General features: G+C 61.0%; 2 protein-coding genes across 3 annotated transcripts; one reads left to right on the top strand and one right to left on the bottom strand.

Moving 5' to 3' along the window:
• Positions 1-1,160: 1,160 nt before the first annotated feature.
• Positions 1,161-6,283, top strand: TBL3 (transducin (beta)-like 3; the record flags this gene model as incomplete). Its single annotated transcript, XM_015564036.1, has 21 exons — positions 1,161-1,406; positions 1,506-1,601; positions 1,689-1,736; positions 1,849-1,990; positions 2,077-2,161; positions 2,245-2,415; positions 2,496-2,571; positions 2,651-2,744; positions 2,830-3,011; positions 3,100-3,241; positions 3,321-3,379; positions 3,465-3,568; positions 4,314-4,461; positions 4,538-4,768; positions 4,859-4,929; positions 5,014-5,170; positions 5,249-5,307; positions 5,550-5,653; positions 5,743-5,814; positions 5,900-6,058; positions 6,150-6,283. Coding segments are annotated over 21 exons (2,556 nt in total), but the record flags the coding sequence as incomplete, so codon positions are not given.
• NOXO1 (NADPH oxidase organizer 1) lies at positions 6,272-10,064 on the bottom strand. 2 transcript variants are annotated; one of them, XM_015564037.1, is made up of 9 exons: positions 9,203-10,064; positions 8,659-8,823; positions 8,473-8,553; positions 8,238-8,313; positions 7,948-8,128; positions 7,623-7,804; positions 7,416-7,529; positions 6,997-7,114; positions 6,272-6,906 (listed from the first exon to the last, which is right to left on the bottom strand). In XM_015564037.1, the coding sequence occupies exons 2-9, from the start codon at positions 8,722-8,724 to the stop codon at positions 6,639-6,641; spliced, it is 1,086 nt and encodes a 361-aa protein (XP_015419523.1). In that variant the 5' UTR covers positions 8,725-8,823; positions 9,203-10,064; the 3' UTR covers positions 6,272-6,638. The 2 variants fall into 2 exon arrangements, with proteins under 2 accessions (XP_015419523.1, XP_006763976.2); XM_006763913.2 differs by having other exon boundaries at positions 8,659-10,064.
• Positions 10,065-10,083: the final 19 nt, after the last annotated feature.

Here is a 10,083-nt window from a genome sequence, read left to right as displayed (position 1 = left end):
CGCCGCGGGTCGGATGTGCATTCGGGTGTGGGAGGCGATGGGGACTGTGTACGGACCGGTCCGCGGGGGCGTGGAGGCTGTAGCCATAGTATTAGGTGGGACAGCCAGCAGTGGCTGCTCGCGGGGAGGGGGCCTGGGCCCGGGCAGGTTATTAAATTAGGATCCCGTTTGGGAGGGGACGAGAAGTCCTAGAAGAGGAGGAGGGGGCGGACTGAACACAAAGGGAGGCTGGTCCTGGATGGGAGCGGACCTCTGACACCCTCGGGTAGCGGAGAACCACCACCTTTGGGTCAGGCGGCTGGGGCTTTCACCCGCCGTCCCTCCCCTCCAGGGAGCAGGAGGACAGGTCAGATGGGCCGTCAGCAGTGGCCTAGGAAGCCCCGAGTCCTGTGCCTTTTCCCAAGCCTCTGCCGAACATCTCAGTGCTCAGGGTCCGGAAAGGCACAGGCTCCGCCCTGCCCTTTGGAGCGCAGTTTGATGGGATCGGGGGATCAGGCAAATCATTGTCATCAGTGGCTGTGACAGGCGCTAGTAGAAGAAGCCCGAGTGGATGGCCTCCGGGCTGGGGGTTGGAGGCGTTGTTACGCTTGGCTTACCCCAGTGGATTAGTCAGGCGCCATTGAAAACTGGCAAGAGAGGTCCAGGCCACCCACAGGGAACAGCCTGGTCGAAACAGGAGAGGTTAGCAGTGGCCCCTTTGGGCAGGATCTTGGAAACATGTGAGGAGAAGAGTGGATTTTAAGGCAGTTACGTTCTAATTGGCCCTTTTGGCAGCAGGGTTTGAGAGAGTGGGGGCGGGGCGGGGGGGCTGGTGAAGAGACTGCAGCATCCCTCCAGAGGGGGTGGTGCAGTGACCTGGACCAGCATGGAGGCAGCCGAGCAGGATGGAATAGGACTGCTTGGGGACTGAGATGCAGGCCAGGCTGGGGAAGGAGGAAGGGTTGGGGAAGGGTTCAGGCTGGACCTCCGGGATGGTGTTGAGTGTGTTGCCATGGGCCGGTACTCAGGCATGGCCTCCCATGGCCAGCAGGGGGCCCCCAAGGCCTGGCCTGATCTCCACTGGGGAGTCTCTGGGAAGACAGGACGGTTTGGACAGCATATGCTGTTGTGGGACCCTCTGTAGATCAGCAGCCCAACTCGGGGTCTCAAATAATCTGTAACAGGGGGATACCAACACCCACCTCACAACAGTGAAAAGAACTCATCACCGCCAGTACCCCATCCCTACTGCTGTCCAGGGGCTGTCACAAGGACCTATTGGGTTGACCGCTGGGAGTGCACCCAGCGCAGGGCTTGGCACTGGGGACCAAGGGGTGGGTGATTCACTCACTCTCTTTCTCTGTCCACCCTCCAGCTATGCTGTGGAGCGCAAGTTCGAGCCTTTCTACAAGGGCGGGAAGGTGCAGGTACCAGCTCGGGGGGCGGCGGGTGGGGGCGGGGGCAGAGTGGTGGGGCAGGCAGGGATTACGGGGTGTTATCTTGGCTGAGACCCCTTCTGTCACCAGCTGGACCAGACTGGGCAGTACCTCTTCTGTGTCTGTGGTACCAAAGTCAACATCCTGGATGTGGCCTCAGGGGCCATCCTGCAGAGCCTGGAGCAGGTGAGGGCAGGGAGAGCCAGGGTGAGGGACTGGCGTGGAAAAGCAGCCTATTCTCATAGCACTCTGTGCGCCCACTCTGGCCCCTAGGAGGACCAGGAGGACATTACTGCCTTTGATCTCAGCCCTGATGATGAGGTATGTGGGGCAGGGACAGGAGGTGGGTTCTAGTACTTGAGTCTATGAGGATGGGTGGCCTTGCCTCTACCCTCCACCCCCCACCCCCCAGGTAAACTACATCCTCCCCTAGGTGCTAGTGACAGCCAGTCGGGCACTGCTGCTGGCTCATTGGGCCTGGCGAGAGGGCAGTGTCATCCGCCTGTGGAAAGCGATACACACAGCCCCTGTGGCCACCATGGCCTTCGATCCCACCTCCACACTGCTGGCCACAGGTAGGGCCCCAGCAGGTGGATGGGCCGGCTGGCGGGCACGGGGCTTGGGGCACACCAGCCCCCTCACCTCAAACACATTTCCACAGGCGGCTGTGATGGGGCTGTGCGTATCTGGGACATCGTGCGGCACTATGGGACACACCACTTCCGGGGCTCACCAGGTGTCGTGCAGTGAGTAGGGACAGCAGAACCTGGGTGCGTGGGGCATCACGCTGGGAGGGCACCGCTCACCTGCCGCACCTGCCTACCTGCAGTTTGGTGGCCTTCCACCCGGACCCCGCACGCCTGCTGCTCTTCTCCTCAGCCACAGACGCCGCCATCCGCATATGGTCGCTACAGGACCAGTCGTGCCTGGCTGTACTGACTGCCCACTACAGCGCTGTCACCTCACTCACCTTTAGTGCTGATGGCCACACCATGGTCAGGTCAGTGACCAGCTACCCAGGTCTTAGCAGGCGGGAGGGCCATGGCTGAGATCTGGGAACTGAGCTGGCTGTTTCCCCAGCTCGGGCCGGGACAAGATCTGCATTGTCTGGGACCTGCGGAGCCACCAGGCCCTGAGGACCATCCCTGTGTTTGAGGTGGGGCACCGGGGGGGTCAGGGCAGGGAGTGGGTTAGGGCTGGAGTGGGGCTGCCACCTCTGACCCGCTCCTCCGCAGAGTGTGGAGGCCGCCGTGCTGTTGCCAGAGGAGCTGGCGCCCCAGCTGGGTGTGAAGTCCACGGGCCTGCACTTCCTGACAGCTGGCAACCAAGGTGTGTGGGGCCAGGCCAGGGTGGGCAGCGGGGACTGGGGGTGGCCGCGGACCTGTGAGTCTCAGCAGTCTCTATCCCCGCATAGGTGTGCTGCGCGTGTGGGAGGCGGCCTCGGGGCAATGTGTCCACACGCAGCAGTCGTTGTCAGGCCCTGGGCGGGAGCTGACCCACTGCGCCCTCGTCCGAGCTGCTGGCCTGCTCCTCAGTGTCACTGCTGACCACAACCTTCTGCTCTATGAAGCACATTCTCTGAAGCTGCAGAAACAAGTGAGCACTGCCCCCTGGTCAACCTGCGGTCTGGGGATGTAGACCCTCTTCTCACCTGAGCCCTGGCTTGTGTCCCTCCACCCTGCAGTTTGCCGGCTACAGCGAGGAGGTGTTGGATGTCCGGTTCCTTGGGCCTGAGGACTCCCACATTGTCGTGGCCTCCAATAGCCCCTGCCTGAAAGTATTTGAGCTACAGACGTCCGCCTGCCAGATTCTCCATGGCCACACAGGTGAGGGTGCCAGGCCGACGCTCCTGGGACCCTTTCCCTTAATTGATCTCTGACCGTCCTCCTTCCACTTTTCTTTCAGATATTGTCCTTGCCCTGGATGTGTTTCGGAAGGGGTGGCTCTTTGTCAGCTGTGCCAAGGTGAGGTACCCCAAGAGGTGTGGAGGTACAGGTCCTCAGTGGGAAAGTCTGGGCCAGCCTCTGTCCTCACACCTCCCGTCCCCAGGACCAGAGCATTCGCGTCTGGAGGATGAACAAAGCTGGCGAAGTGACCTGTGTGGCTCAAGGCTCTGGGCACACACACAGCGTGGGCACCATCTGCTGCTCTAGGTAGTGGGCCAGGGCTGGGATGCAGAGTGTCACAGACGTGGAGACCTAGGCCCTGCTGATGGAGTCCCAGCTCAGGGAGACGGGGAGGAGAGGTGGTGCCTTTGACCTTGCTCTTTGAAGCTTCAACCTAGGGATCTAGAGTAACGAACGAAGCACCCGGGTGCCATTGTGGGTGGGGTTTTCCTCGGAAGTGGCCTCGGAGCTGGGTGGATGCAAGGGGTAGGACAGGGGGACAGGGGTCCTCAGACTTTTTAAACAGGGGCCAGTTCACTCCCTCAGACCGTTGGAGGGCCGGACTATATTTAAAAAAAACAACAACAAATCCCTATGCACACTGCACATATCTTATTTTGAAGGTAAAAAAAAAAAAACGGGAACAAATACAATATTTGTATTTGCATGTGGCCTGGGGGCCGTAGTTTGAGGATCCCTGGGGGAGGATGTTGGGGCAGAGAGAATGACACTGAACAAGTCCAGGTTGAGAAGGCGCTCCCCGCATTTAGGGCTGGGGTCCCATTATTGGGACAAAGTCACCTGGGGTGGCGGCACCAAGGGTAGGCAGTGCAGACTTGAAGTGCAGACAGGTGGTCCCAGAGATGCGTTTGGGTAACGCAGGCCATCTGCCTTCTGGAACAGCCCCTCTGATCTGGACCATGGTCCTGCAGGCCTGCGCTGGGGCGCACTGGCAGACAGGGCTGGCGAAGGCTCATCAGGCGTCTCTCCCTGCCCCCCAATTGGGCTTTAGGCTGAAGGAGACCTTCTTGGTGACGGGCAGCCAGGACTGCACTGTGAAGCTGTGGCCCATCCCCAAAGTCCTGCTGTCCAAGAGCATAGCCCCAGACAGTGGCCCCGTTCTCCTACAGGCCCAGGCGACACAACGCTGCCACGACAAGGTGAGTGCATGGGTGGCAGTGTGGCGGGGCCCTCACTGGGACGGGTATCTGAGCTGCTACCTGTTGCCATCACTAGGACATCAACAGTGTAGCTGTTGCTCCCAATGACAAGCTGCTGGCCACAGGCTCACAGGACCGCACAGCCAAGCTCTGGGCCCTGCCACAGTGCCAACTGCTGGGTGTCTTCTCAGGCCACCGGCGTGGCCTCTGGTGTGTCCAGTTCTCACCTATGGACCAGGTGCTGGCCACTGCCTCAGCTGATGGCACCGTCAAGCTCTGGGCACTGCAGGACTTCAGCTGCCTTAAGGTAAGATGCCCCCACCCCAGGCCCGGCCCCCAGCCCAGTCCTGGTCCCTACCTGATGCTTTCTCATCCCCTCCCTGTCCCAACCCTGCAGACTTTCGAGGGGCATGATGCTTCTGTGTTGAAGGTGGCCTTTGTGAGCCGTGGTACGCAGCTGCTGTCCAGGTGACTGGGCTGGGGACAGGGCAAGGGTGTGGTGAGCTGGGAGAGAGGTCCCAGTGCTGAGCCCCTCCCAATCCCCAAACCCAGCGGCTCTGATGGGCTCGTGAAGCTCTGGACCATCAAGAACAATGAGTGCGTGAGGACGCTGGACGCCCACCAGGACAAGGTCTGGGGGCTTCACTGCAGCCAGCTGGACGACCGTGCTCTTACTGGCGCCAGTGACTCCTGTGTCATCCTCTGGAAGGTGTGTGGGTGTCGGTGCAGTGGGTGAAGGGTGGGCAGGGCGGCCTGAGGTTCCACTCTGACCCCGGTCTGACCCCAGGACGTTACCGAGATGGAGCAGGCAGAGGAGCTGGCCAAGCGGGAGGAGCAGGTGGTCAAGTAAGTCTGAGGGTCCCCCCCAGCCTCCCTGTGAGTGCCACCCGTATGTCTGCGCCTCCCATGCGTCAACATCTCCCTCCCCTCGGGGTAGGGTGTGTTGGCATCACCCTGCTTTGTGACATGGGGAAACTGAGGCTTGGAGCACTGACACAGGGCACCACCCGTGAGTGCTCAGGCCTGGTCTGCTGACTTCAGCCCCGGCCCTAGACCTGTGGCCCTGTCCTCCCTCCTTCCCCTGCCAGGCAGCAAGAATTGGACAACCTGCTCCAGGAGAAGAGGTACCTGCGGGCGCTGGGCCTGGCCATCTCCCTGGACCGGCCCCATACTGTGCTGACGGTTATCCAGGGTCAGTGCTTCCTCAGGGGTGGAGGGGGAAGGAGGGTCTCTCAGGTCTGTCCTGCTCCTTCCCTGGGGCTTATCTTCCTCCTCCCGCAGCCATCCGGAGGGACCCTGAGGCCTTCGAGAAACTGGAAGCCACTGTGCTCCGACTTCGGCGAGACCAGAAAGGTTCGGGGCAGGAGGGTAGGGGCTGGACGGTGACTGATAGGAGTGGGGTGGCCAACAGCAGGTCTGACCGTCCTGTCGCCCTCAGAGGCCTTGCTGCGCTTCTGTGTCACGTGGAACACCAACTCACGGCATTGCCACGAAGCCCAGGCCGTGCTGAGTGTGCTCCTGCGGCACGAGGCCCCCGAAGAGCTGCTGACCTACGACGGTGTGCGGGCCTCGCTTGAGGCCCTGCTGCCCTACACAGGTACATGGACACAGCCCCGGGTGGGGTAGGGAGTGGCCTGGCCGGGCTCCATGGACACCCGGCCCCCCCTGACATCCTCTGTCATCCCCAGAGCGGCACTTCCAGCGGCTCAGTCGGACCCTGCAGGCAGCCACCTTCCTAGACTTCTTGTGGCACAACATGAAGCTGCCCACCCTCCCTGCAGCCCCCTCTGCCCTCTGAAACACCAGAAGGTTTTTTGTTTTTTATTTTTTATTTTTGTTGTTGAAACACCAGAAGGTTTTATCCCAGTTCCCTGTGTCGGTTTGGTTTTGTCTCACCCCAGGTCCCAGGCTACAACCTTGGCCAAACACCACCCCCGTGCCTTGGCCTGTGCAATCCAACAGGCCCTGCCCCTCAGCACGGACACTGAGTGTGGGTTAATCAGACCTTCACTCAGAGGAAATGGGAGAGTGTAGCTTCCTGGTCCTGCCAGCCAGAGAACCCCACCCTCCCCCTGCCCTGGGGGCGGTGTGGCTGCCATCAGTCATCCCCGGGGTTGGGAGCCTCTGCCGCTCCAGCTGTGGGGTACACAGCACTCTCCATGCGGTTCCACACACCCTCAAGGATGTCCCTGACTCCGTGGGTCCCTCCCCAGTTTCCTACGGGTGATGGTGCAGCAGCGGCTCTGAATGGCACTCAGCGGGGGGCGGGCTGGCACAGCAGGAGGAAGTGTCATGACCTGGGGGGACTCAGGGGAGCTTTGGGCCTCCCCCGCCCTGTTCTCTCCACCCTCTGCCCCAGAAGAGAACCCTGGTCCATTCAGGAGCTTGCCGAGCCCATCTGGCTGCAGTAACACAGAGGGGAGAAGGCCTGTGCGGCCACCGAACCTGCAAGGAGGGCAGAGTTTGGTTAGCACTCGGCCCTGCCCTCCCAACCCCATTAGACTCCATCCCCCTCCCTCCCCACCAAAGCCCCACCTGCACAGCCACCAGCCGCGGTCGGACATTTCCAGCACGTGCACTCTTGCCCCCGCAGGCACTGACAGCTCGTCGGCCCGGCTGCCTTCGTAGGCTTGGGAAGCACAGAACTGGGAGCCTGGGAGTGGGCACTCGGTGGTTACCACAGGGCTTCCATCTCTGTCCCCCCATCGATCTCTCACTGAATCGCCTGCACTTCCAGGCTCTCCCTCTCTGTGTCTCTGCTAATGCCAGGGACCATTCTAAAACCCCTGGGGCTCAAGCCCACTATGGGGCCCGAGTACATGCAAGGGGACTGCTGCCACCACCTAGTCTTTCCACGGCTTCTCACCCTTGGGTCAGGTGCTTTCTGTCCCCCAGCCTTGCTGCACACTGCCCAGCAGTGGTGGGGGGCATGGGGAGGGGATGAGTCTCATTACCACTACTCCCTAAGGGCTGTCTCCCGTCTTGTCCTTGGCCCAGGGCCACCTCTTCCAAGTAGGGAGCAGGAAACCATGCTGTCTGCTGGTCTTCATTAGCCACCAGCCACCAACCTGTACACAAAAGGTGGGCAGGGGTTCAGATCCCCCGCATGCTGGGATCCTGGCTGCAACAGGTCAAGCCCCCAGACTCCTGCCCAGCCCCACCTGAGGGGTGTCGCAGCAGCACGTCTAGGGCCTCCTGGGCCTGCGCATGGAAGGGTTGGCCCCGTGTATCCTGGGTACTGAAGGGCTGCAGACAGTGCAGGCGCAGAGCCTCCAGGCTGCCTGTAGCAAGACTGCCCACAGGGCGGGGTGGGGGCTCTTCCAGGACGGGCAGGATCACCAGGCTGGAAAGGGTGGTCGCAAGAGAGAGGGGTGTGGGGATGGGCTGCCACGCTTCACCCAGCCTTGTACTGCCCAGGCCCTTTCTCCAACACTCGGCCCCCACCACCCAAAGCCTTCCCTCGGGGAGTCAGGGCGGGTCAGGCACCTGCCAAGTGGGAGTGAAGGCTCCAGGTCCTGGATCTGTGGCTCGAAGAAGGCGGTGAGCACCGGCCCCCTGGATACTTGCTCTGCCTCCAGCAGCGCCCGAGAATAGGCCTCCAGCAACTGCAGGCGCGCCAGGCCACGGCCTTTGCGCCCCCCACGCGCCAACAGTGATGTAGATGCGTCTATGGGCACCACAGGGGACAGACCATGGGACCCCACCCCAGGGCGCCCATCACCAGGTTGCTGCTCCTGCCCCTCCCCTTCCCCCTCCCAGAATCCCTGGTGCCTGACCTGGAAGTTTGGGGAGAACTCGGTCGGATCTCCGCAGCAGGCCTGCCTCCACCGGGAAGGTCTCCTTAAGGATTTTCTAAGGGAGAGAACCGGCATATCGGTCTTTGAGAGCCCACTGGGTGACCTTGGGAGGGTGGGGGGATCTCGCTGGGATCGTAGGGGCTAGAAGCCAACACGGGGGTGAGGGCAGGCATGATGGGGCTGTCGCTCGGAGGGAAGTCCCAGGTTCACTCACATGGAGCCTCTTAAACTCGTCCCAGCTCCTCCGCACCAAGGTGTTGCTGTCATCCGACCAGCACACAGAGAAGGCGAACATCTGTTGGGAGGAAAGGCTGGGGGCACCTGGGAGGGACTGGACCCTGAACTTCCTCCCTCCATCCCTCCCTGGTTCCTCCTAAGGTCCACAGGGACCAGCACTTACTTGGAGCTTCTCTGTCTGCACCAGAGCTGCTGCACGGACTGACACTGGGTGCCGAGGGCCCACCATGGCTGTGGTCTCGCGGGCCCTTGTCCTAGGCTCTGGAGTCAGCAGCGTGTGGAAGAATATCCCGCGGGCTCCCTAGCCGCACAGGGACGGGAGGTGCTTCTGGGCACCCGGAAAGACTGGTTGGAATTCCCCTGACGCCTCAGACCTGCCAGGGGCATTCCCACATCGCACCCCCTGTCCTTCTTAGCTTCCTCATTGGCCTCCAACGGAAAACCTGGATGGAGGAGCAGGAGCACAGGGCTTGGCGAGTGGGAGGGGGAGCACTGGGGCGGTGGTGGGGCTGGGACTGCTGCCCTGGGAGGCGGAGGAGGCAGAGGCCATCAAAGTGCCGCTGGGCCTGGCCCACCCTCCCTGCTCTCCCAGTCCTGTGTAATGCTGGGGTTGGTGAGAGCCTCCTGCCAAGGGGTGCCCCCTGCATCACCTTTGAACTTGCCTGGACAACTAACACAGTTGTCATCAGGAACGGCTTAATCCTCACCTTGGAGGGAAGATTTCTTAATGTCCCCGAGTCACAAAGGAGGAAATTTGTATGAATTGAATAATGTCGGTTTTTCTGTATGTGTTGGGGAGGGTTGGATCTCCCAGGCTCACCCCAGAGGTTTCCCTCCCTGTGGTGGTCCATCCATCTCTACAGTCACTGGCACTTGGGGGAGGGGGGATGACTAGGATTGTTTTGAGAGTTGCCTCTAAATTTATAATTTATTACAAGTTACTGCAAACACAGCCTCTGAGATCAGGAGTGACCATTCCCCCACTGGGATGGTGAGAAGACCCTGTAGTCTCCAGAGGATGTGCCCAGATACCCCACAATTCCGGCTGCTTCCTTTCTTTCAGGGGAGATTTCTGGAGCTGCATTTAACCTTGGTGCACAGTGTTCCTCCTGCTGTTGAGGCCACCAGCTCTGTGCTGGGACCCCACCCCAAGCCCCTCAGGGAGGAGTCGGTGTCTAGGGCATCCCTCCAGGAAACCACATGGCCTGGACAAAGGGCTTTTGTGTGTCCCTCCAGCGGCTCTCTCTGAAGCTTTCAAACCTTCACATTTCTTGGCCTGGACAGTGAACACCTGCTGCATGGGCCTGATTTTCAGAGTGCCTTTAGCCCAACTGTCTCACCCCAATCTCTGTGGGGGCCTTGCTGAGGGCGTCTGGCCTGGCAGCGTCAGGTAGGAACAGACCCTGCTCCCTGGAAGACAAAGGACAGAGGCTAGGGAAGGGCCAGTTTACTAACAGCCAGGGACCTAGAAGGCTGCGGAGGCCCCCTCAACTAACCCACTGATAGCCCCCTGTTTCCACACTCCCCACAACCCTGGATCCTTCCCACTCTTCCCCTCTCCATAGCCCTTACCCTTATCTCTCACCTC

Source organism: Myotis davidii, unplaced genomic scaffold (assembly GCF_000327345.1).
Source record: "Myotis davidii unplaced genomic scaffold, ASM32734v1 scaffold599, whole genome shotgun sequence".
Taxonomy (NCBI): Eukaryota; Metazoa; Chordata; class Mammalia; order Chiroptera; family Vespertilionidae; genus Myotis; species Myotis davidii.
This window is presented reverse-complemented; position numbering and strand designations above follow the sequence as displayed.

What these genes read in the sequence shown, in the direction of transcription:
- NOXO1 (XM_006763913.2), bottom strand. Translation starts at nt 8,724, where the DNA reads ATGGTGGGCCCTCGGCACCCAGTGTCAGTCCGTGCAGCAGCTCTGGTG. An exon ending in TGCAGACAGAGAAGCTCCAA is followed by an intron (nt 8,554 to 8,658) that starts GTAAGTGCTGGT and finishes TCCTCCCAACAG; the next exon opens with ATGTTCGCCTTCTCTGTGTG. An exon ending in ACAGCCCTTAGGGAGTAGTG is followed by an intron (nt 7,115 to 7,415) that starts GTAATGAGACTC and finishes GCCCACTCCCAG; the next exon opens with GCTCCCAGTTCTGTGCTTCC.